Source organism: Leptinotarsa decemlineata, unplaced genomic scaffold (assembly GCF_025532065.1).
Source record: "Leptinotarsa decemlineata unplaced genomic scaffold, Ldec_3_MD MMD2_P_RNA_scaffold_14, whole genome shotgun sequence".
Classification (NCBI taxonomy): domain Eukaryota; kingdom Metazoa; phylum Arthropoda; class Insecta; order Coleoptera; family Chrysomelidae; genus Leptinotarsa; species Leptinotarsa decemlineata.
In genome coordinates this window covers 11,763,373-11,790,122 of record NW_027412528.1, presented here as the reverse complement: position 1 = coordinate 11,790,122, position 26,750 = coordinate 11,763,373, and the positions used below count along the sequence as shown (strand labels likewise).

The window sequence follows — 26,750 nt, the reverse complement described above, 5'->3', positions numbered from 1 at the left end:
AACAAATTTAAGAATGCAACAAATTTCTCAAACTGGTTCATTAATTCTATAAATATTAACATGTATTTTGAATTTCTTACCTTGCCAAATTTAGCCCTGGAATTCCAGTGCCGAACAATCACAAGTCCAAGGATTGTTAGATAATCTTAAAACTGAAGTGGAGTTGATCATTTTCAAAACTTCAGAATTCAAATGTGTCAGTTGGTTATCATCCAATTTGAGAATCTGAAACAACAGCCATTAAAAGAATATGAATATAAAGGTTCAACTCATTTTTTAGATATTTTTTTAAATTATAAGTTTGACTTTCCCTAACGGTTTGACATCACCATAAACTTTCTTTTCATTTTATCTCATTGAAATATAAATTCATTTATTTCTCTTTGCATACCTATCCTATGCAATAGAATAGTTGATAGATATTATTCTTACTTGCATGTCTGTTATCAGATATTCTGGATTAGAGAGGGTTGTGTCTGACTAATCGGTGACGAGTTATCAAAAATTGGTTTTTAACTTTTTCACTCATTTCACTGCAAGCATATAAAAGGCGCATCAAAATTCAACAGACAAATAACTGTTAAATTTGTTAGCGTTGTTTCATTCAATCTTTTTTCAAAATACATACATAAAAACTTATAAAGATTTAATATTTTATGAGATAGATGTGAAGGCTACATCCATCAATTTAGTAAATATTTCATATTTACTCTAATCGATGTTTTCTAAATGCTTTTTGTAAACTATATATACAGTTATTGAGCTTTTCAGGTACACTACAAATTTCAAATAAACAAATCAACAATTATTTTTTGAAATTTGGGCTTTCATTGCAATAAAGTTGTGTATAAAATGATACCTATCATTTGTGGAAATGTATTCCTTTTGTTCTTCTGGTGGCATGATCCGAAAATTCAAGAATTTTTGAGATTTTACATTCTTGCCTAGGTCACAGAATATCGGAACTACACCTAGGTGCGATAACATTAAAACCATACAATAAAACCAGCCGATTTGAATCATAGTTCAGTACTCTCTCTTTTTATGTTCTTATCCTCATTCAACGTCGGAAATTTATATTTTTATGAATTCCACGAAATTTTGTATCTTATAAATGATACAGAAACCTAGAAAATAAACCTTGGAAAAGTAAGTTTCGATAATTTTAAATTCATATTCTACTTTAACTTTGACTGTATTAATCTGTATTATCGAGCCTAAGCGTTTGTAATGTAAACGCAAAAAATGTGTTAATTCACGACATTACATTAGAAACCTTCAAAATTATTAGTGTTTTTTCTACTATATTATGCATGTTATAAACCTTCCTCTTGAATCTATCTATTAGAAAACCCGCATCAAAATTCGTTGCGTAGTTTTGAAGATCTAAGCATACATAGGAACAGACAGCAGAAAGCGACTTATACTATGTAATGATTATTGGGTTTTTCCCTACTACAATCAAGTATGCTCCTTGGGAAAATCAATCATTGCTATTATTATTATTGAAAAAATACCAGGTAGTAAATGTTATACCATATTTCAAAATAAACTTGTTTTTATAGAAATGCTATTGTAGAGTCCAAGAATTTTTCGGTGCTGATCTTTGAAAAAACATTTAAGTCTACATCTCTTAATATACCTATTTATGTTTTAGGAATGTTTTTACATTTACATGTATGTGTTAGTTTGGGATGATGAGTCCCATTTTGGCAATCAAGGGTTGCCCATGGTTCATACTTCGCTATATTCAAGAAATATAAGTTCTTGAGAAAAAAGATTTTTGGCTTTTACATCCCCATTTTTATATAAAAAATTGTGGGAAACTCAAAAAGGGAGGAAAAAGCAATTGATTTTAAAACAAACTCTTCACAAAAATATGTTGATCATGCATAAAAGTTTCTCTTTAATGCACACTGGAAAAAATACCCCCGAAACAACTACTTTCACGTGAACATTGAATTACACGAACGAAAGAATACTCTCAAAACAACTATTTCTGTTGAAAAAAAAATCTGTTTTTCCGTTAATCAGCTGTTAACATTGAATTATACGAAAATCACTTTTTCCTATTCAGTTTGTGAGTTGTAAACCATTAAGTTTGAAATAAACGTTTCACAAAGATGTGTAGATCATGCCCACTTTCAGATGAAATACTTTCGATATATTGACATTGAATTGAATGAAAATCGGAAGGAATTTCTCTTCCTGTTCGTATCTTCTATACACGATCTACACATCTTTTTGTAAAGAGATTTTGAACTCCATATTTATACAAAAAATTGTGGGAAACTTCCATTGGAAGTTTCCCACAATTTTTTGTATAAATATGGAGAAGTAAAAGACAAAAAGTTGATTTTTATTACTTTTTCACTTTTTACTCTCATATACAGGTCATAACTCGATGTTAAGTACGAGTCTTAGTCAAATTACGGAAAATTCTTTAGACGGGCAGCAAATTAAGTTTTTTCCTCATCAGTGCCGGATGGCTCAGTTCAGAACCATTTAAAAAATTCCGAACAAACAAAATTTCTTTCAGCTATTCCTGAGAGCCTTATTTGCAGTTGAATCGATAGACTACAATAAATAGCCATATGTGGTCTACACTCTCTTGGTATTTCTCTAAAACATTTAAAAGCTCCGCGAAACTCCACGTATATATCATACTGTTATATGGGAATGTTTTAGGAGGTATAGTATATACACAGTCAATTTGACATGAAAGCTAAATAATTACCGAACGTTGACAGTTTCTTTGTATGGCATGGGCGGCGTGGTAATTCATACGAGGTCTAATTATTATTTTTATGTGAGGGGTTTTATATAGTATTAACTAGTCAATTTATCAGACCTGGTACATTAGTCTTTTATTTAGCTGTTCGGATTGATTTCGTATATATAAACTATATAACCGTCAATGAAAGTGAGTTGAAATATTTTAAATGAATAAATCATCACCCATTATTTCGTGTTGTAATTTTTCAGACTTAAAATCATGGTACCGAAATACACCTTCATCAAGAATCACCCTTCATTATCACACCGCAAAAGTTAGTGCATATCTTACAGTATCGCCTAATTAGGATCACCTTTGCTAGTATTATAAACAGAAAAAAATGAATAAAGATCCTACCTTGATTTTAGGAGGAACCCATTCGATCTGCTCAATCCTATTTTTCGACAAATATAAGGTAGTCACATTGTCATATCCTAAACTGGAGTTTGGGCCATAACGAATAGAATTTCCAACCAAATTCAATTCCACTTTTTCACCTTCCGATTCGATCCTTGGGCATTCCGTGAAATTTTTGTTCGAACAATCTATTACAACAGCATTATCATAGGGTCGATAGAAACACTGGCAGTCACCAACGCTGCATTTCATGCCATAAGGACAGGTCACATTTTGTGGTTTAAGATCTTCTACTTTAATGTGTTCCAATAACTGTGGTGATGAGCAACTGGTATCTCCTAGTTTCAAATCTACCATTGTTTTCAGAGAAGTCTTCAACATATCTCTGACATATTGCACTAAATTGTAAACTCTACAATCGCAAATGACAGGATTGTTATGCAAAAGAACCGTTGTAGCGGGTACAATATCTTTCATGTCCAGTTCTTGAAAATTGATTTCTGCTAGACTTTCTGCGTCTTCGAAATCTATTTCAGATATCTTATTGTTACCTAAGTCTACTACCAATTCCTTGGGTGTTAATTTTTTCAAATCAGTCACCTGAAATAGAATAAAAATGGATATTAGTTGAAACTGCATAGCAAATGGTACAATGTACATTGAATGAAGTTTCAAGTAAGTTGAGGATTTTATTCTCTCAAGTCAAAACCATATGGTTACTGTTGCTGACCAATTCAAGTGAATGGCGAATTAGTAAATACTTTGATCTGGAACACAACATATCAACTTAAAATTCAGCATGAATCAAAGTTAACAAAAATATAATGCGGTAATGGACTGTTCTCACATAGACGTCATGTTTTGAATAATTTTCCAAAAAAATTGGATCTCACTTCAACTCCGATCTCGCTTGTACCTTTTTTGCTAGAAGTTGAATTAATTTTCTTATCAGGAACATAAGGAACAAATAGAAATATATTAAGGTGCGTATTCATCAAAAAAGCGAGCACGAGCGAACAAGAGTGAACGAGCATTCTGCATCAATAATCGTCTAGCGAGTACGGGCTAGCGAGCGAGCGAACGTATGCTTGTTCGCGTTCAGAAAAGATCGAGAAGAAGGCGGTACAACGAACTTGAAGATATTCGCTCTGGTGTGGACGAGACATCAATATGTCGAGCAAACACGAGCGAACACGAGCAAACATACACGAATGACCGCTCATGCTCGCTCGTGCTCGCTTTTTTGGTGAATACGCACCTTTAGGCATTTTTTATAAAAATGATTGAAATATACCGGGTGTCCCACATTTTATGTGACAGGCAATATCTGGTTTGTTGAAGGAGATACACAAAAATATTTCATACAAAAGTTTTAAGAGTTTATGAGAGCTATATTTTGATATAATTTTTAAATATACAGGGTGTTTGGTGTAGGTGCTACAGACCAAAATTCCATTTTTTGAAATAGAACGCCCTGTATATCATTACATATTCAGATGCTACGTTAAATTCTAATATCATTTCATGTTTGGTTTTTGAAATTCAGTTACGGCGTTGTTGAGTTATTGCACTTTTCCTTAAATATAAATTTTCAAAAAAACTTATTTACTCGTACACGAATCCACTCTATATCTTTTATTAAATTGAACTGGACTACTACTGAATACAAACCATTATTCTCACCTCTACGATACGATATCGATATCAGTTGAACTGTGTTATTTGTGCGAAAACTCCAGTATGGCTTTCTCGTTTAGTCCAAGTGATTGCGTTGATATGTTATTAATTTTTGGGGAATGTCAGAAAAACTGCCGTCAAGCACAACGTCTATACCAAGAACGTTTTCCAGACAGACCCATTCCGTCACGAATGACTTTTTCGAGAGTTGTAGAAAAATTGCGAACTGGGTCATTTCCTTCTACTATAAAGCATCGTCATCATACGAGATCTGTTAGAACTGAAGATTTAGAGATCAATGTGTTGGCTTATATTATTATTCATCCACATGTTTCTATCCGTACTCTTGCAGAAGAAGTCGGTGTGAGTAAATCTAATGTACAGAGAATTCTGAAAGAAAATAAATACCACCCATTCAAAATTCAGTTGGTACAAGGTTTGAAACCCACGGACTTTGAACGACGACTTGAATTCATTGCTTGTATTACATGAAAGTCCTGACATATTCAGTCAAATTTTGTGGAGCGATGAATCGCGATTCCACAATAATGGAGTTGTGAATCGACATAACAGTCACTATTGGTCTCAAGAAAATCCCCACTGGGTCCGCGAAAGTAATTTTCAAACTACTTGGGGTATTAATGTATGGTGTGGATTGTTCAATGGCCGCATCATAGGACCTTACTTTTTCAATGAAAATCTCAATGGATTGCGATATTTTCATTTTCTAGAAAATGATTTGATCCAGTTGAAGGAAGATATTCCCATAGCAGAACGACAAGGAATTTGGTGGCAACAGATGGTGCTCCTCCTCACAATTCACAGGTTGTTACTGAATAACTGGATAGAACGTACCCAAATAGATGGATAGGTAATAAGGGTCCAATTCGGTGGCCGGCTCGTTCCCCAGATTTATCACCGCTTGATTTTTTCCTATGGGGTTATTTAAAAGATATTGTTTTCACTACTCCCCCTTTGAATGTGTATGATCTGAAAATGAAAATTCGACTAGCGTGCAGTGATATTACGCCTGATATTATAAGAGCGACTTGTACGAGAGAAGTGATTCGACGTTTCGAAGCCTGTATAATATCTAATGGGCATCACTTTGAACAATTTTTATGACTTATTTCTAGGTACCTACCATTCTTATGAAATGATTTATCAAGTTATATTATTTACATTGTTATTAGTTGAAGATTTGTTTTCGAATACACCTCTTTCAATTTCACAATTGTTTCATATTCAAAATGATTCCTGACTGAATTCCACAACTCAAAATTGAAACCATTACTTCGAACACCCAAAATTTTGACTAATTTTCATGTGATCTGATGCAGAGAGAATAATTGTATGAGATATTTTTAAAAATAATAGTCGTTCTCAAGACTTTACATTTTAAGCAATAACTCAACAACGCCGTAACCGAATTTCAAAAACCAAACATGAAATGATATCAGAATTTAACGTAGCATCTGAATATGTAATGATATACAGGGCGTTATATTTTAAAAAATGGAATTTTGGTCTGTAGCACCTACACCAAACACCCTGTATATTTGAAAATTATATCAAAATATAGCTCTCATGAACTCCTAAAACTTTTGTATGAAACATTTTTGTGTATCTCCTTCAACAAACCAGATATTGCCTGTCACATAAAATGTGGGACACCCGGTATATTTGGAAATATTCCCAAACACCCATACCTCAAATTTTATCCAAATCAGTAACGGCATGAATTCGTCTGTTTCAATAACTTATTGCTTACTGAAGAAAAAATCAACTCGATATAAAAAACATACAGCCTACAGGGCTATATGTGATATTAGTAATTAGGTGTTGTATATCATCTTTCTGCTTTGGGTATTGGGATTATTTTCAGAGAGGGGAGTCTTAATCTGCGAGTATTCGCGAGTGGTAGAATAAATATTATAGTTGGTGAAATAGTATTTTAATTTTACTAGCCGATGGGTTATTCCTAACATGTAAGAGGTAGGATCAATAGTTTTTTCCTTTTTTTTTTCTACACGCTCAACAATCTGGGACGTCGTGGGACATCGATCAACGCAACTATCAAAAGGTCGAGTTTTTCGGGGTGTTCAAATTCATCGAGATCTAATGTTTTCAACAGCAGCAATGTACCTAAACGACGGGCACAAAGGAATAAATCAGGTGGACGTAAAAGTCAAAAGTCCAGGGTAAGAATCAGGCATTTTGATTTTGGTGAAAAATGTGAGCCGAAAAATGTTTCTACGATTCCTGAATTTGACCCCAAGCCAGATTCGGTTAGAGACTGGCTGAATATTGTGGATCAACAATATTCGCATTGAATAAATTTAAAAACACTGCACCACAATGGTTCCAAACTTTCATTACAATAAAAGTCGGTTGGGCAAATTATTCATAGGCTAAATGAAAACATTTCAGTCAGTTAGGAATATTCATAAAATGTTCATGGATGTTGCGAATCATTAGCCATTTGAGGGGGAATCATTATATATTTTTCATTTTATTCACCTAGCCTGAAAAAAGTGATTTCTTCTGACGCTGAGAAAGTTACAAAATTACAAAAGTTTAGGAAAAAAAACCGGAAAAAACGTAATGGAGAGTATCGCTAAAGATGAATTTTTATCGAAAAATTAAAATCAATGACGGTTTCCTTTTCGGATTTGTTGACTTTGGTAGTGACTGCCCCATTCCGAAACATGAAATGGCAAAGAAGCTTGGACTCAAAGTATGCAAACTTCCACTCCTACATTATTATCAGAGTTTTGTATAACATTATGAAAGTGGATGGAACTGTCGAGGCTTCAGTAGCAATTGAACAAGTAACTTTGCTCTGCCAGTTTTATGTCATCAATACTTTGTCAATGTATATAATCGATAGAAATTTCACTGATTACATCACGATCAATTACCAGAGAGGAAATGACTTATCCAGGAAATGACTTATCATTTACTTATGCAAATGAATATTCGAAAAAAAAATTAAAATATTTTTTAAATTTCGGTTTACCCTTTTCAGGAGAAATGATTTTTACAAGAATATAGTGACTGTTTACTACTCAAAGGGTTCAAAAATTTCTTGATGAAAATTCAAGTCAAAAAGTTATTGGACGAAGACACAAAGTGAAAAACCAATATTTACAAAGTTGGTATCAAAGTTGGTCAAAAGCAGAAATAATCTGTCGAGAGACAGTGTTTTTGTACTGATGTGTTTTCTTTGGATTACAGTCCCACACAAAAATACATAAGCCTGATATATATCCCATCACTTCTGACATATCTATATTGAAAATCGAAAACCGAAATGAATTTCCAGTAGCATTTTTTTAGATTTAAGTGAAAGTAAATGTCACAGATGAAATTAACTCACCATAATATAATCGATGTGATTATCGCTCAGATTCAATTTTTTCAGGTGCATCATATACATAATGTCTGCAGGAAACTGCTCTATAAGGTTTCCGTTCAACAACACTTCTTCCAAATTATCGCAATTCTTGAATGGATTATAGTTTATGTCAAAAAAGTTATTGGATAAGTCTATATACATCATGTTTTTGTTACTGTCGAAAGTATCCAGCATTATCGATTTCAATCCGTTGTTACTTAGGACAAGTTTTTTGAGATTCAATGCATTTTTGAAAGTATTCTCGTTAATACTAAAAATGCTATTATCTCCCAACTCCAAAATCTCCAAGTTCACTAGGGAAGAAAATAATCGATCAGGAATGGAAGAAATTTTATTGTTAGTCAAATAAAGTTCCTTCAGATTCTTCAATCCACTGAATAGACTTTCTGGTAACTCTTGCAGAAAGTTGTTTCGCATCATCAGTATCTGCACATTTTCAGAATCATGGAAAACGTGTTCTGGGATAATTTCCAATCGGCACTGTTCTAAGCTCACCAAATATAAATTCTTCAAATTCGCGAAAGCATAGTCGTCCAATGTAACATTGGGGTTGTCATCTATACGAATAATATTGAGCTTCCCATTATTCCTGAAAAGGCTGGAACTTATATGACCAAGCCGGTTGTTTTTCAAACTTATATCGACTAATTCTGGCAAATTAGAAAATGAATCGCTTTCTATGAACTGAATGTCATTCAGACTGAGTTCCAGATATTTCAGTTGACTGAGAAAAGAAAAGTAATTTTTTGTGATTCTTGTAAGTTTATTCTTCCACAGATGAAGTCGTTCTAACTCTTTGACATTCCGAAACGAATCAGAAACATTTCTCAGCATGTTTTTTGATAAATGTAAAACTTTGAGATGTTTCAAATTTTTGAACATTCCATCTATTGTTTCTATGTTATTGTTCTGTAAGTAGACACTCGTCAAATTAGGAAAGTTTTCAAATATATCGATTTCCATGATACTGTCCGAGAAAGAAATGTCAATTTTTTGCAATGACGAAAGACCTCGGAAAGGGTTTTTAACGATAGGAACTTCTTCTAAACGGAGACTTTTTAAATTTTCGATACTGAACTTTTGGAGCACAGGAAAAAGGCCATCATCTGGTAATGGACAAGAAACTATTTCCAGAAATTCAATTTTACCTGTTGGTAGTTAGGTAAGATACCCAAGTTGAATTTTTTGAATATACAATCTATTTTCATATACTTGTTTTTTACTGCACGAATAACAACTACGTCGTCATGTGACGATGAACACTGGAGTTCATATTCATCGAATGTAGAATGACAGAAATTACGAGCTTTGGTTTTGGTAGATGATGGCAAAGCACTAAATTCTTCTCCCAGTAGAAAAATCAGTACAACTCCCAAAAGTTTCATGTTACCTGAAAGGAAAACAAAGTATTTTGAAAATCCAACACCTAAAAATATTATCACTAATTATCAAAATGAAGAAAACGAAATTATCTCTCACATCAAATGAAACGGGACGAAACAAACAAAAAACGCGCCAAAAATAATGCTGACGTTAGAAGGGATGTTGTGTGTTTATACCTATACGGGCGTTAAAAGTAACCACATTACAAGGCGCCAAAATAATAATAATATAAATATTTTAATTAAGACAAATGAGCCGCACGATAAAGCAGAATTCACTTTCTTAAAAAAAAGGAAACATTACCTTGAATCAATATTCACTTAACAGTAATGAACTTCTCCGATCACCAAGCATTTGGAATGAAGTTCAACTAGAAATTTCCTAGCAGTAAATAAATAAAACTATGGTTATAGACACACTACCTGCTCATTTCCTGAATTTGGGGAATTTCATTTAGATACAGATTATGAAAAGTTCTGCCCTCGGTGGAGACATAGAGCCTATGAATTCATATTGATTGTAAAAGTCTTGAAACTCTAATCAATGAAAACCAATTATAACATTTACAGAATTCTGCAGCAGGTAAAAATTTCAATGATCTATTGTTGCAATGGAAATTGCAAAAATTTTGTAAACTGCTAATATAGCTACTAATTTTGTAATAAATTTGCGAAATGAAAGAGGTACGGACCTTTGTATTACTTCATTCGTCCATATTTTTTTCCAATTTCTTATTGTAAAAATTACAATATAGTTCTGCAGTTAAATATTTTTAGATATATTTAGGTACAACGTGTTTTGTCCTTTTTTTTTCTCAGCTCTACCATTTTCGATATAAATACGTTGAGAAATATCCACAAAATTTTGAAACTATGAAATTGAATTTAGCCTTATATAATGGCGGTATGAAAAGATGTGCTGAATGGTGGTTTCACCAAATAACCGAATACTATTTGGTTTAACCTTTACCGAACCAGATTATTCCGTTTAAATATTGATTTGACGTTTAAAAATGAATGTTGATATAAGTTTTTAAAATAAATGTAGATTTCAGTGAGGTTTGAAAAAAATATTAATTCAAGTTCAAAAAATAAATTGATTTAATCAAAGTTTGAAAATACCTAAATATTGTTTTGATCTGAGGTTTAAAAATAAATGTTGATTTGAAGTTTAATTGCTTTATTGTATCAGCTTTACTCAACACTTTCTTTGACTTATATAATATAACATGAATCTTACAAAAGAAGTTTTGTCTTTTAGTTCTATACCGTGTCGTATAGCCAAAAAAATAGTAATACTCGGAACGAATATATTCGGCACTAAAACCGAATGATTCGGCCGAATACAAATTGTGAAAAAAAAGCCGAATTTGCCGAATACCAAATGAATGTCATCAAAAAATTCCGCAGGTCCATCCACTGACTAGCCGAAGATTCAAGAAAGGTTTATTTCATAAAAAGTATCAAGATTCAAGAAAACATCCTGAGACATTTTTCAACTACTGCCGGATGTCAGTAGCCAGTTTCGATAAAACTTTGCAAATTGTACGTTCACACATTACCTACATGAATACAACATTTCGTTTATGTATTTCACCAAAAACGCGGCGACTCTTCATAAAGGTGTGCCGAATAATGACAGAACCGCCCTCGGTTGCCACGTCAAATGTGTGCGCTCCAATATAAGTTATATGAACTACACATTTTGACGCGGTTGTTTCCATTCGTAACAAGCCGCGATTTTATGATCAGTCGCGGGTAAAAACCGTCAGTAGGGCCGCTTCCATTATTTCCTTTACTCACAAACTGAGGCGGTTAATATCCGCGGCGGTTTAGCCGCCTGCGGCCTGAGCCTTATTCTTGTTTTGTAGAAAGATTTGCAATTGTTCCTGTTCAACAGAACTTTTATGTTCAATGGCTTCATTTGCTTCGCAATGAATTGACTAGAACAGATTATATTAAACTTAAAAAATGTTCAAGTAGTTTTCTGTGAAAAGGGTAAGTTATAGGTGAAAGAAAATTTTCAGAAAAAAAATTGTAGAGGATACACAATCCACAAATTATCTAGGGCAGAGCTGCAAAATGACTTATACTAAAACGGAGGTGTAAATTTTTCCAAAAAAATTGAAGGTGAATTACAAAAAAAATGAAAATGAGACCACGAGATTGAGTGGCCGTGTCAGGTGACGCCGAATCACCTGGTTACGAACACAAACAAACAGTATTGTTTACAGATCACGCATTTTATGTAAAGTCACATTTAGTCAACTTTGTGGAGCAAGTTTTCAATGATAAAGTCGAGTGCGCTCGTTAAAAATGGTATTATTACAAGTATTTCAAGGTATAAGCAAGTATATAAGGTATAAAGCGAAAAAATGGAATATATAGGCCCAGAAAATCGAAAACTCTTATGTTTGAACAAGTCGCCCCGGAGCGCCAATTAATTTTTATTGTTGTTTTTATTTTTATTCTTGTTTTATAATTTCACAAATAAAATGTATTTCAGTCCAGAGGTTCATGAATGAGGCGCCAGATGAAAAATATTTGATGATAAAAGTTGCTACTATTTTCGGAATATATGGAGCCTGTCGGCGTAAAGAGCTGTGCCATTTATTAATAGAAGACATTAAATTAAATGAATAGATAATTGATTGTTCAAATTTTAAATACAAAAACGAAAATAGGTCGTTCTTTTTGTATTGTTGGAAAAAACATTGACTATTTTAACAAATACGTTGCATTACGCCCTTCTGTTATCAATCATTTACGATTTTTTCTAAAACACCTACTCAAATTATAAATGCAGTGCCAACCCAGTTGGTATAAACATGTTTGGGAAAATGACCTCTACCATTGCTGAGTTTCTGAATTTCCCGGAACCAAAGTAAAATACAGGTCACTGTTTCAGAAGGTCGTCTGCTTCTTTGCTAGCAGAATCAGGAGCAAATATAACGGATGTTATATCACGGAGAATGGAAGTCTACAACAGTAGCTGAGGGTTACACCGATCAATCTATTTCTTATAAAAAGGCTATTGCAGAAAGAATAATCCCAACAGCTAGCTCCAGCGTTACAGCATCGTTCTCTTCACTTCAAGAATTGAATATTAATGCCCATGAAATTGTCAACTCAGATAGTTTAACATCGCAAGGTATTAATATCAGCAGTTGTTCTAATTGTACTTTGCATATTAATGTTCATAGCCAATATATAGAATGATGTATAGAAAATACTCAATATCATAGAATGGAATGTCATTTACTTGATGTATTACTATCAAAATTTGCAAATATAAGTTATGAAAACCACGCGACACGTGCTTCATTCATGTGCGTTAAGTCTAAGATCGTGGGTCGGATAGCTAGTCTGTACAATCTGGTCAATAGGAAATCTGAACTGAGCACGAAGAATAAAATCAACATCTATAACACGATGTTCAAGCCTGTCATCATGTATGCTTCAGGCGTCTGGGAACAAGCGGCTCCGTACAACATTTCCATTTTGGAAAGGTTACAAAATAAGTTAATTAGGATGATTGTGAATGCTCCTTGGTTCGTGCGGAACGAAGCCATCCGCAGAGATTTGCAGCTGCCTTCCATTCGGCAGTCCATCCAGTCGAGTAATCAGAGAGTTTTTGAAAGTACGGAAACTCATGAAAACCCATTAGTTAGGGAAGCCACAGATTATGCTGTAGACGACCCCTCCCGATATAGAAGGCCCCGACACTCTGTCGAATGAGGTCCTCATGTCCCCCGTTTACGGATGAACAACTTTCTCATCCATCCCACCCCAGCCAGGTACGGGTATCCCGTGAAGGGCGGCACTGATGTCTGAGGACTTCATACCGCCATATCATCAGTCATGAACCCATTGGTCCTTCTCAAGACCAATAATCAGCCGAAAGGGTAGGGGAGCTGGACTCCAAACCTGACTAACACAAAGATGACTTTCCACGTGCTTCATTCCTCGAGCAGGAGTGCTGAATTATTCTCTGTTTGAAGAAAATTTTTTTCTTAATTTCAACATTTTGTGGAAAAAAGGCAAATGTAAGCATTCTTACAAAAGATACAGTTAAACATAGAAAATGATTTTTTTTTCAATCCATTCATTTATGAAACACAATCGCAACACTGTTGTATGCCCTTCTTCTTCTTCTGGATAAGCTGCAGTTCTATGGAATAAGAGGTGTAGCTTTATCGCTCATTGCCTCATATTTAACAAATCGTTTACAAGCTGTCACATATAACAGCTGTACATCTAATTATAAACCTATCAAACATGGAGTGCCCCAGGGCTCAGTCCTCGGCCCTCTATTGTTCATCATTTACATCAATGATCTACCTAATTTTTTACATCCCTATAAGTCAGTTTTATTTGCTGACGATACTACGCTCATCTTTTCAGGTGACACCTTGCCGGATTTGCAACAGCCTGTAAAAATTTCACTCTCAAGTGCTCAAACGTGGTTTTCATTAAATAAACTAAAACTGAATAATGAAAAAACAAAGAATCTCACCTTTTGTTTGTCTAGCACTATGTCGAGTGATAACAGTATGAAATTGTTAGGCATAAACATAGATAGTAAATTATCTTGGCAAAATCATACGGATGACCTACGAGGTAAATTGGCCAGCTCAATTTTTCTGCTTCGTCAACTGAAGCCAATTACAAGTTTTCCAACACTCAAAAATGTATATTTTTCATTATTTCACTCTGTCATTACTTATGGGATTGTACTCTGGGGGAACGCCTCTAGTGCTGTAGATATTTTCCGACTTCAAAAAAAAGCAATCAGGATACTTGCCAATGTGAGTTTTCGTGATCACTGCCAGCCCCTTTTTGTCCAATTACGCATATTGCCTTTGCCTTCATTATTCATTTTCTCGGTTCTGCTCGAGATCCACAAAAATCGAATGTGTCTGCGCAAACAATCCGATATTCACAATCATTATACCAGAGCTGCAGGCAATATTCGTACTGATCGTTTTCGCTTAACCAAATCACAGAAAAACTCTCTAAATTATAATCTTCACAACCTGTTACCGCAGAAATACAAAATCCTATCAAACAATAAATTCAAGAAGCGCTTAAAAGAATTTTTACTAACTAATTGTTTTTATTCTGTCAGTGATTTCATGGATCATTTTCGACATCGCTAGTGTATTTCTATGGAATGCACTCGCCACTGCGACACTTGACAATAGCTAGTAGTAGTGTACTATATTTTGAAATTTTATTTTATCTTATTTTGTTTCTCTATGTGTTGTACTCTTTTTAGATATTATTTGGACTTACTACAAACATTATGTAATGTAAGGTAGTCAATAAACTTTCATTCATTCATTCATTCATTCATTCATTCATTCATTCATTCTTCTATATAGGAAAACACAGTATATAATGCGGTGTAGCGAATAATTGTTATATTTATTCATTTATGAAGCAAAATTTGAGAGGAACACATGAGGTTCAGAGTCGACTTCTTCACAGTTATTATCAAATCAGCAAAAGAAATAACTACCCTCATCAAAGTCGCATATTAACTTACCATCCTTAAGTGATTCGTGAATGTATTTGATTGTGTCTGAGAATATTAATTATTTTCTTTTTTTTTTCTATGTAATACCATACTCAAATAAAATGATATACAAACCTAATATATAAAAATGGATGTTTGTTGGTTGGTTCGTTGGTTGGTAAGTGATAAACTTATACATCGCTCAACCGATCGTAATGAAACTTGACATGTATAATTAATTTTCCATAGAGAAGGTTGTCAGGCTATCAATTTTTCTGTAACTCGCCACTAAATGGCGCTGTAGAACAATTTTTTGAAAACACTGTTCTATAACGCTGCGCACGCTTAAGTTCGTTGATTCTGATTCTGTCAAAACATTGGAACAGCAGTGATACAGCACCATAGTACTAGTGAAACATAACATTGAATCAAAGTGTAGAATCGAAATAAGGCAAGAGATTTTTTCTGGGACTGAACTGAATTTTCTGATTATTAATAACTAGAAAACTACATCAATCGGCAATTTATCATCAGAATTCCGATACTTGATAAAAATTCATAATGTTAGTTTCATTCCGAGATTTTCACCAAACAATTAGGTGTTATTTGGATAAATTACACATTTTTCTAAAATGTACTATAATGATATATCTTAATTCTGCACTTGACAGATAATATGTTGAACTTTTTTTTAAGTTGTGTTTTTTATCCGTCCATTTTTAGCTCTTTTAGCCGATTTTCATCTTGAAATTTGCTACATAGTTTAAAAAATTAAATAAAACGGGTACTTACATGATAATAATCCATGGTAAAATTTTCTATTATGCTTAACGAACCGTAGATTATATTCTTTTGTTTCCTTTCCAACGCCTTCTGTACGTATTTCAAGCAATTCATCACTTTAAACTTGAAAAGTTTTGGCCACATTGAATAGCTTAGAATGGCCGTTAATAATTTTAAAAGGTTTGCATCATTATGTTTCCTAATACCTCAGTCTTGCTGAGCTGCTTCAGTCCTGACCCGAGAGACCACTGACAGAGGTCGGTCACATTGTGTGGCTTCATCACATAACAACTAATCCATCCACTAAGGCAGCCGTACATATCAGTCAACAGAAAGTGATCTGAAAGTTGGAGAACGTCCAATAGGTCCTTGATTCCTTGCTCTTCGAATTTTGGGTGCTCAAGCAAGTTTAAATGTTTCAGGGTCAACATCGGAAAGTTTTACCTCAGCCTTGACGCCTTTCCTGAAGCGTACATTAAACAGGGTGAGAAAATAATCTGATTTTTTCAGTAAAAGGTCATGACTGCCATAAATCAATGAGCCGTCGTCCAGCCTGAAGGTGGCCACTCCCAGTTTTCTTGTCACTTGTGTGGTTGCTGACAATTGGCCAGTCAGCATATCTACCTTCTGTACCTTGAGTTTTGGAACACGAATTCTCTTCCAGGCTAGGAATCAAATGGATGAGACAGTTGCCTCCTATTATTCGTTATCTTACTCTATGAGTTCCTGAATGATGAGTCCTCCACATGTGACCATCAAATGAATAAGTTCTTTTTCTGTGGAAAATTAAAGTAGGAGTTAATTTTTTTGGGTGACTCTAGTAATCGCAGAAAAAATCAAAGTTCTATCAGCATAGAGATCAAGTAACCCAATAATTTGTGTTAATATTGGGATATATACAAAAACAATTAAAATACCACTATCAAGGCGAATGTGAAATGTTTGATGATTTGAGAAAAATGAATATTTTTGGAAAAATGGCAGAAAATATTGAGTATCTCATTTGGATTTTCAAAATTTCTCAATAACACAAGTCTGCAGTCATATACCCGATATTTTTTTATACATAGTTTTTGATAAACGTGTACAAGCTTTCCGCCTGTGTATCACGCCATGTTTACATGAAGCGTGATATTTTTCAAGCAAAATATTACCTCTAAAACTTCTTCGGAATTGTACCACTTCACATAAAACTTTCAAAAACAACAGTAATTAATGTGATAACTCCTTTGAAAGAATGTTCATTCATGTATTGATTTTGTAAAAAAAATGTAGGGGTATTTGAACGTTCAAAATGAAATTATTGATTATTACGAACAAATTTTTTGAAAGCTAGTTCTATTTGACATTTCAAAAAACTTTCCAGTTTCTTGGTAAATAACAATTTCCCAGATTACGACAACCCTAACTCAATTGATAAAACCAGTTAGTGTCAAAGTGGTAGAACTAGACCAATTATGGTACCGGCCTGTCTCAATCAAGTTTTGTCTATTCGATCCACCTAGGATAGGTATACAGATGGGGTGAAATTTCATAACCTGCACGTCTTACCGATTCGACTACGCTACACTACTTTCAGGGGGTTGCTTGAAATCTGAAGTTACTACAACAGAGCAATCAATATCAATGGTTTGAAAGATAGAAGGCAATGAAATGATCTTTGAAATGATACAAAATATTTCAAAAGGTTTCTATCAACGCCTTTTCGCTATTGTCAAGAAGCAAGGAGCGCGTGGATTGAAAATTTGATTCGAAATGTTCCATGTTTTTGGAAAATATCATAAAGTTTTGATTATGTCATTTAGGCTTATGAATGAAATATTCAGAGTTTGATCTCCGCCAAGATTTTCTCCACGATTGTGATGTTATAGCCGTTAATACCAACAGTTATAGAACACCTTCAGTAATTCACAGAACATCATCACACCGTTGGAGCAAATACAAATCCCTCTTGTCATTTATGTTCAAAATATAATGGAACATTCATATTATTGATGTTTCTCATCTGAAGTGAAAAACAAACAGGACACCACCGCAGTATGACTGGATATTCATAGTTATTTCTACAATTCACAAACGCTTTTTGAATATTTTGGCGTCACTTATATTTTCGAAAAGTTCAAGACATGAAACATTTATTTTTCTACGGAATGAATGGAAAAAATACTTACTTCACTATATGCGGCATGACCAAAACCGCCTGGGTTCTCATATTTTTGTCCCCCTTCATCAAAGCGTGTTCGAAACTTCCATGGGCTGGCTCTGAATTTATCACGTAAAAGAAACACTTTAAGAGATTTTCAGACCAATTTTCATGAAAGTAGAACCGCGATTCAAAGGTTAGTGCTCTATATATCGATAGTTCATGAATTTGCCCAATGATATTGGCCTGGATCAAAGTGGCAAGATACACTGGTCATTTGAGAATTTCGTTCAAAAGATCGACGATTTTCGTCTAGTGCTGATCCCCGTATGAAAAACACAGGATACCCTGCATCATGAGGAGGACCAATTCTTTTGGGTCGAGCTGTGGATTCCCGGGATTGATTTTGCGGTAGGTTGAAATCAGGTTCGTTGTAGCCTTGATGAGATTTTTCCTCAGCCTTGCTGAGCTGCTGTAGTCCTGTCTCCAGAGACCATTGATAGAGGTCGGTCACATTGTCTGGCTTCATCACATAACAACTGGTTCATCCACAAATGCAGCTGTACATATCCGTCAACAGAAAGCGATCTGACAATTGGAGAACGTCCAATAGGTTTTCGATTCCGTGTTCTTCGAATTTTGGGCGCTCAAGCATGTTCAGAATCTGTTTAAATGTTTCAGGGTTAACGTCGAGAAGTTTTACCTTATCCTTGACGCTTTTCCTGATGCGGCCACTGAACAGGGTAACAAAATGATCTGATTTTTCATTGAAATCAATGAGCCGTCGTCCATCCTGAAGGTGGCCTTTCCCGGTTCTCTTGTCTCTTGTGTGGTTGCTGACAATTGGCCAGTCAGCATATCTACCTTCTGTACCTTCAATTTTCGAACACGAATTCTCTCCCTGGCTAGGAAGCAAATGGATGAGACAGCTGCCTCCCTATATTCGTTATCTTGTTCTATGAGGTCCTGAATGATGAGTCCTCCACGTGTGACCATCAAATGAAGGTCTTCCTCTCTGGAAAATTGAAGTACGAGTTAATTTGTATGGTTGACTCTACTAATCGCAGAAAAAATCAAAGTTCTATCAGTATAAAGATCAAGTATCCTATCACCTTGTGTTAATATTGAGATATATACAAAAACACATAAAATACTAGTATGATTAAAGAAACATGAATATTTTTGGAAAATGTTGAGTTTCTCATTTGGAGTTTTTAAATTTCTCAATAACACAATCCTGCATGTGCATGCATGTGAATAAACGTATCCAAAGACCATACCTAGCACTGAAGACTTTACATAGTGCAAGGCATTTTCTTTCTCGTTATATTTAATTATTATGTCAGACAATCCCGTGCTGAGATTACTTCTTGTTTAGTGCTAAATGAGAGTGCAACAGATGAGTTAGTAGTAGAATCAAGTATCACAAAACTGACAACTGTGTATCATCCACATAGAAATGAAATTTAGATTTTATGAGGTTCATGAAACGAGGAAGTACTAACGTAGATGGTGATTAGTAGCGCTCCCAAATACTTTACCGAGAAACAAAGCATTAGTTGAAAATTTGATGAAATTTAAGATACAGGGTATTTCAGTATCATCAAGTGACTTCAATATGTTATCAGAAATGCTATGGAATGCTGATAAACAACAACTTTAGACTGATCTGTTCCCAAACTGATATTTTGTGAGTATATTATTGACATTAATGTGCGTCCTAATGTATTGGCACAGGAATTTATTCCAAGAGAAGTGATTTTAAAAACTTAAATGCCAAAAGTAAATAATATACTTTCCCAAAGAATATTTAGATGATAGTTTATGTTATATTTGGGTGAAAACTTATCATTATTTTGTGACGGCCTAGACGATGAAGAATTAAAAAAACATCCATAAATTCAAACTCTGGATCATTCGAAATTCTCAGGGCACGATGCACATTATATGTCAGAGATTGAATAATATTTCAGTCCAATTGATTTTTCATGAACTCGTCATCATAATTTCAGCGGTGAAAAGTCATGACCATCAAGATGAGGCACTTTATTTGCCTCTTGGAAGTGTAGGTGGCTTTGAGTGACACTTTTATGCACTGCCTACGTTGTTCCAGATTATGTTTGAGAGAAAGTTTTCACTTTCAAATATAACAGTAACTATTATCTGAATATTCTTTGGGAAAGTACATTATTTATGGCATTTATGTTTTTAAAATCACTTTCCTTGGAAAGAATTCCTGTCCCAATACAATAAGACGCACAATAATGTCAATAATATACTCACAAAATAACAAGTCTGGAAACAGATCAGTCTAAAGTGTGTATTTATCAGCATTTCATACCATTTCTGATAACATATTGAAGTCACTTGATGATACCGAAATACCCTGTATCTTAAATTTTATAATCTCACAGAAACTCTCCATGTAAGTTTGACATTCACATGTTAATTCTTACCTCTCAATTCTGAATTCAACAATGTATCGTCGAGAATATCAAATATCTCCTGAATTGGCACTTCACGGTGATATGTAGTGTTCAAAAAGTATTTAACAATGTCCACTGTATGTATTGGCGACAGGAGCAAAACTTTGATCGAAGCTATTGTAACTGGAAAAATGTTGCAACAATTCGATGACTTCCTTAAAAAAATTCTTTTCGCCGGTTATCTTCCACTTCGCTTAAAAGTCTCTGAACAGAGAGGAAACCGTACGGGGGTGAAGAAGGTATCTGGAATTAATGAAATTAACCTTCAAAATGTAGAAATGAAAGCATCGAATTGGAACAAATAATCAAACATATAAGGAAGGGATATATTTGTTCAGGAGACGATAGATATTGGAAAAGGAAAAAAACAAAAAAAAGAAGAGAAAAAACGAAATAAATATAATGAATCAAATCAATAGAACGATGATGATATAAATTGAAGATTTCAAGACGAACTATCTATCTTCTCAGAGTATTTAACTTCTTCAATTCCAAATCCGTGGAATCCTTTTTTTCAAAACTATGTCATTAACCGTTTTAGCATTGTCAAGAGATCATAAAAGCCGAAGATTATTTTGAGACATATTAGAAATCTGGTTTGACGGGAGAAAAAAGAACCCTTCATTATATTTGATCTGAGTTGGTAGAAAAAACATCGTGAAAACACCGTTCCGTTGATTTGGTTAAAACTTTGCTCAACTAAATTCACAGTTTTTGAAATAATTTTCTCATAAATCAAAGATAGGGAAATATAGGAGAATATCTGGGAAAATCTAAAACTGAAGTCCACCTGAGCGATGTCTGATAATATATTGTCTGATATAACAGACATAACATTTTTTTCTATGTTCCAGACCAGAGAACTGTACCTAAAGACAAAAATATTTCTGATTTTATAGCCCAAAATATAGAATATACATTCTTTTCGACTTTCTATGATTCTTACCTGTAAAGCAGTTACGTACATCTGTGTTTTGCTCATGAGAATCTAACCGCAACCGAATAATATACACTCGCTTGCCTTGCTTGCGTTTTAGGAGTTTAAAAATCTCAACTATTTCTGAAACGTTTCCATTATTCCAGTTATCCATGTGCAGTATAATTTTTTGTAAAGCTTCTGCATCATGCAATACGGTAATCAGATCTTTAGATACTTGGGACAAATTGATTCGTAATACCTGAAAATGAAAATAACAATTTCATATTAATACGATACTATCGAAAAAAAATGACGTAACATACATTCCACGTACATCGTGTTCTTATATGAATATCATAATTGTATGTCTCCCTCACTCATTTGTTACTATAAGTTATTTTTTTTGTCAAGAAACCTGTTGAATATTTTTATAGTGAAAATCATGCAATAATAAACTATATCAATGGCCCAAATTTTTTACAACTTTTTCAAGATGATCTGCGTGAGCTTCTGGATAATATGCCGCTAAGTATCAGACAACGGATGTGTTTACAATTGGATGGAGCTCTGGCACATTTCAAATTCAGTGTCAGACAGTTTTTAAAATGTGCTTTACGAAAAAATGGATTGGTAGAAAAATTGGTCAGCGAGATCACCAGATTTGCCTTGCCTCGGTTTTTTCCTAAGGGGATACTTGAAGAATGTGGTTTGCGACACTCGTCCAAGCACACTGGAAATTATGAAGGAGAGAATAAGAGCTGCTTTTCGAAGAGTGACGCCTCAAATTTGATAAATGTTGAGCAGTCTTTCATAGAGAAAGTGGATCTTTATATTCAGCAGGATGGTCTTTAATTCGGGCACATTTTCTGAATAAATTTGTGTTTCATATTTTGTTGCTGTTTCGGTTGAATAATAAAAAAGTGCATAGTCTGTTCAGTGAACTACTGTCAGAATAAAAATGTGAATGATAAATTAATTTTTGTGAAAGGTAATTTTTTTCGACGAAGTAAAGTATAACAACTGTCAATGACGAATCTGTGAGCAAATCAAATAAATGTTGTTTCAAAACTATTTTGATTCAAAGAATGCATTTGTAAAAGCCAATATCTAAAAAACTATTTAGGTTAGGTATAGAGAACACCGAAATAAAATGGAAGATAATTGAATTTTATATTGTTCAGATCAAAAGAATACTGGGTGTTCTATTTGCGATAGCAAAGTTATCTTTGTTAGAAAGTATAAAAATGTGACAATGCTTTTTGAACATTTTGTAGGCTTTTTTTTTGCTTGTTCATAATTAGAAGGGATGATGTTATTTACAGTCCACTGTTATTTAGTTTCCAGGTGTACCTAGCATAAAAAACCAATAACCCGAGAATGGTTACAGGAAGGTACAGAGTAACTTGAATGAAATCATAATATTTTAACCCAGCCTATTCAAAAGTGTAACAATATCGAGGATGTTCCATTTAAAAAAACACAATTTCAGTATGTCAGAACTGCTTTGAGGATTGAAAAAAATCACCGGTATGAGAGGAACTACTTTGAATGCGACAAAATAGAAATTGATGAATAAATGACAGTATATATTCATTTTGATAACTTCTGAAATTATTAATATGTGAATTTTATTATTAGTGCACCTATTGTGACGTTAATTTCAACAGATAAACAGAAATACGTCTTTGAAAATTAACAGGTTGTTCGATATGATGTCATTTTCTACAGAGAATTAGTTCGATAATGAAATTAGTGTATAATCAGGAACATATCATGCGAAAGTAATGAAATTTTTACGGAAATATATTTTCGTAAACACTTATATATAAGTCTACATTTTATTCACCTGTAACATTGAGAAGCGCCGTAAAAGGACAGGATTGAACTGTATTCCAGAACAGTCTTTTTCGAAAGAACAAAGACTAATTTTTAATACAGCAGTATTCATCAATAATTGGTCAAAAGATCAGTTTGGCAGGTTTGGTCCACATCCCATACCGAATTCGTCAAGTCTTGGTAAACATTCCTGTAGCGAATCCAGTAGCTCGTCGGCCAATTTTAAACTGAAAATAAAAATATAGAATTAGCAGCTGCTTAAGAATTGAGAATGACAACTCCCATCAAGAAGTGACCATCTGATCGTTAGCTCATTCAGACTATGACTATAAAAAATAAACAGTTCGGGAGAGGTGATTCAGCTACCTCAATAGAAGCTGTTATTTGGACTTCACTACAATTTTGTGTACTTATTGTGCACTATTGAGTCACATTTGTGAGTTAAGACAAGTACTACTCTCAGTCCGCGTTCGTTACTTACTCCACTGGAGCAGAAGTCCGGCAATACTGAAAGAAAGTCATTTTTTGTGTAGGTGTAGGAAATCAGAGTTTTGCTCAAATCTTTTTTGGGTATTTAAATTATTAAATACGGAAAGTTACTGAAAAATATAAAATAATCATTTGACATTTGTCGAAGAAGTTTAGAAATAAAGGAACTCAGCGAAAAAAAACTGAAACTTTTTCAATTTTGAAGACGGAGGCAGATTTTAGCATCCGAAACGTTAAGGTAAGTATATGTATTCTTTTCTGATAGTCAAAACTATTAGATACGAAAAGTATCTGATAAATAGAACATTTTTCTTTGTGATAAATACTTTAAATCTACGCAGTAACTTATTCAAGTGAACTTAAAAGTTTGCCCTTTCTACATGTGTATAAAGTTCTCCATTGAATTTTGTTTTATTGTGGAAGGTAAAAATACCCGAAGAAGTTTTAGAAAGTTGTATAATTTAATGCAGATCTACGTACCCCCCTGTCCTGGTTCAAGAAAGGATTGCAAATCTGATAAAATGTTCTCATTATCAAAATTCGGCAGGTTTAGAAATATTTATTTGGTGTTTTCATCAGTTTCAATTTGTGGACAAGTGAGGTTTCACAAACGACTGTATTCAAATGGAGAACTAAGAAGTATGAGAGAGAGAGAGAGAGAGAGAGAATATGCTTTATTGTATACATGATAAATCATGGTTACAAAGCTTAAAAATAGTACAAAATAATACATATAAAATATTAAAATCAGTACAAGGTGTGTGTACACACACACCAACAGACACACACATGCATAGTACATACATTAAAAACACAATAAAGTCCTAAGCCTGAGTCAATTTTTACAAGAGAGAAAATATATATATATATATATATGTATATCAATCTGGATAACAATGTGTGAAATTATGAATCATATACTTAAACCACAATATCGCTTTACGAATATTTAAAAATGAATTATTACTAAGAATTTTGGAGTATGAATAATACAACTATGATAGCGTGTCACTGAAATATTCCTCAAGGTGGTAATACGGTCTAACAACCAAAATATTTTTTACAGCTTTTCTGAACTGCTTAAGAGGTATAATGTCTTTAATTTCATCAGGTAAATGATTGAATATTTTGCATCCATTGTAAATGAATGAATCTTTAAATAAAGTGGAAGTCGGTCTCAGAAGTTTAATATTATTGTCTTGTCTAGTAGTGTAATGAACTTGGGGTGACCCAAATCTGTCAATATGTTTCTTTATTAATGTAACAGTTTCAAAAATGTATAAAGCCATTACTGTTAGAATTCCGAATTGTTTGAATAAAGGTTTGCAAGAGTCGCGATAATTAGCTTTGGACATATATCGTATAGCACGTTTCTGTAAAACCAGAATACTATTAAAGAGATAACTACTGCAGCTTCCCCAGAATGCAATACCGTAGCGCAAGCGGGATTCGATTAAAGAATAATAAATCAATTTTGCCGAATGCAAGTCTAATTCCTTGGCTACCAATTTAACAGCAAAACACCCAGATGATATGAGTGATGGACTACGCCTATCAAAAAAAAAGTTGACAGACTTTACGAAGTGATGAAAATTCATAATTTGCATTCATTAGACTACGACAGGAGAAAAATATTTTTTGGTAGGCGACTACTCAGACAATTTCGAAGGGATAATGAAATTTGAATTGAAATTTTGTGGGGTGACGAGAGTAGATGCACAAATGAAGGATGTTTTTACAGAAATACCCATCGTTTCATGGGAACTTTCAGAACAGATGTAGAGTTAATTTTTGGACTGGCATCTTTTGATAATATTGATGGATTGAAAGATATTCTGAAAAATTGACATAATAATAGTTTTGTAAGAGCAAATATGTATTTTATAAACGATGAATGACAATTTTAACTTTCAATGAGATATCGTGTGCTACTTTGATGATATTGTTCGAATTGTAATTAACAATATATCATTTAGAGATTTTTTTGCGGTTTTCTTTTATTCGACGTTAAATGCTATCAAAAACTTCGAAATTCAATTCGTAGCTTTCAACGCTTCAATGTAGCTTACGTTAACGTGAAAAAAGTTACTATATCAAATAAGTTGATCTGAAAGCGAAAGGATTGAGAATTTGGATATGTACATCGAAGCAAGGTCTAATTATTATTCGTTTTTAATTAGTATCTAGTAGCAACATAATGACGTAATTTCATTTGACTATTTTATTAGGTTCATTCTTCACGCAATAATTTGTAAACTAATCTTTTCTAACTAGTCAAGACTAAAATTGTACCACTATTGGGGTGAGCAACATAGGAAATAATACTCAAAAGATTTGTCGATGTTATATGATGATGCTGAATACAGCTATTTGAAAAACTATAAGACTCACCGTAGTTGATGTGCTGTTTTCGCTGGCGTTTTGAATGTGCGAGGATCAGGATAAATGAACAGACTCTTCAGATTGTTGTTCTCGTCCAAATGTTGCAACAGCTGAAGAAATGCTCTCAAACAATGCTGGTATGTTGTGTCTAAAACAACTCTTGTCTTTTTTAGATTCCTTCCTTCTAGTACGCCACCTAGCTACAACAAGTTTTTCAGGTGTGAACGAAAATTTTACAGATGGCCATAATTGAAAAATAAGGGAGAATGATGGTAAAACCTCAATACATTCTTATAAAGTTTTCATCGAACACATCATGCAATTTCGGTGCGGGTAATATTAATTAAATCACCAATTTCGGAAACCTTTTTTTTGCTCTATGGGAGAGAATAACTTGTCCATTCATTGGGCTTTAGGAAATACTACATTTATATAGAATTATTAAGTTGGCTCCCATATTTCCAGAACATTAATTTATTCCAAGGAATGTCGACTTTTACGGTTGGAGATAACCACGTCAAAGATATTTTCCGGGTTATTGACCACGGCCTACAGTTTTTTATGGCTGACCTGTCATATACAAA

General features: G+C 33.7%; 1 protein-coding gene across 6 annotated transcripts in view; it reads right to left on the bottom strand.

Annotated features, from left to right (window-relative positions):
- The window catches only part of LOC141484313 (protein toll-like), a 35,171-nt gene that overhangs the window by 285 nt on the left and 8,136 nt on the right, over window positions 1-26,750 (bottom strand). For 2 of the 6 annotated variants that reach the window (XM_074179394.1, XM_074179396.1), the window contains 9 exons: window positions 26,176-26,366; window positions 23,306-23,522; window positions 21,487-21,718; window positions 20,511-20,783; window positions 18,083-19,069; window positions 15,921-16,687; window positions 8,190-9,618; window positions 3,134-3,733; window positions 81-225 (listed from right to left, as the gene is read on the bottom strand). In XM_074179394.1, the coding sequence (XP_074035495.1) occupies window positions 91-225; window positions 3,134-3,733; window positions 8,190-9,191 (1,737 nt within the window). In that variant the 5' untranslated portion in view covers window positions 9,192-9,618; window positions 15,921-16,687; window positions 18,083-19,069; ... (2 more) ...; window positions 23,306-23,522; window positions 26,176-26,366 and the 3' untranslated portion in view covers window positions 81-90. The remainder of the gene's footprint in view (window positions 1-80; window positions 226-3,133; window positions 3,734-8,189; window positions 9,619-15,920; window positions 16,688-18,082; window positions 19,070-20,510; window positions 20,784-21,486; window positions 21,719-23,305; window positions 23,523-26,175; window positions 26,367-26,750) is intronic. The other 4 variants (XM_074179403.1, XM_074179399.1, XM_074179405.1 and 1 more) reach the window with 4 other exon arrangements.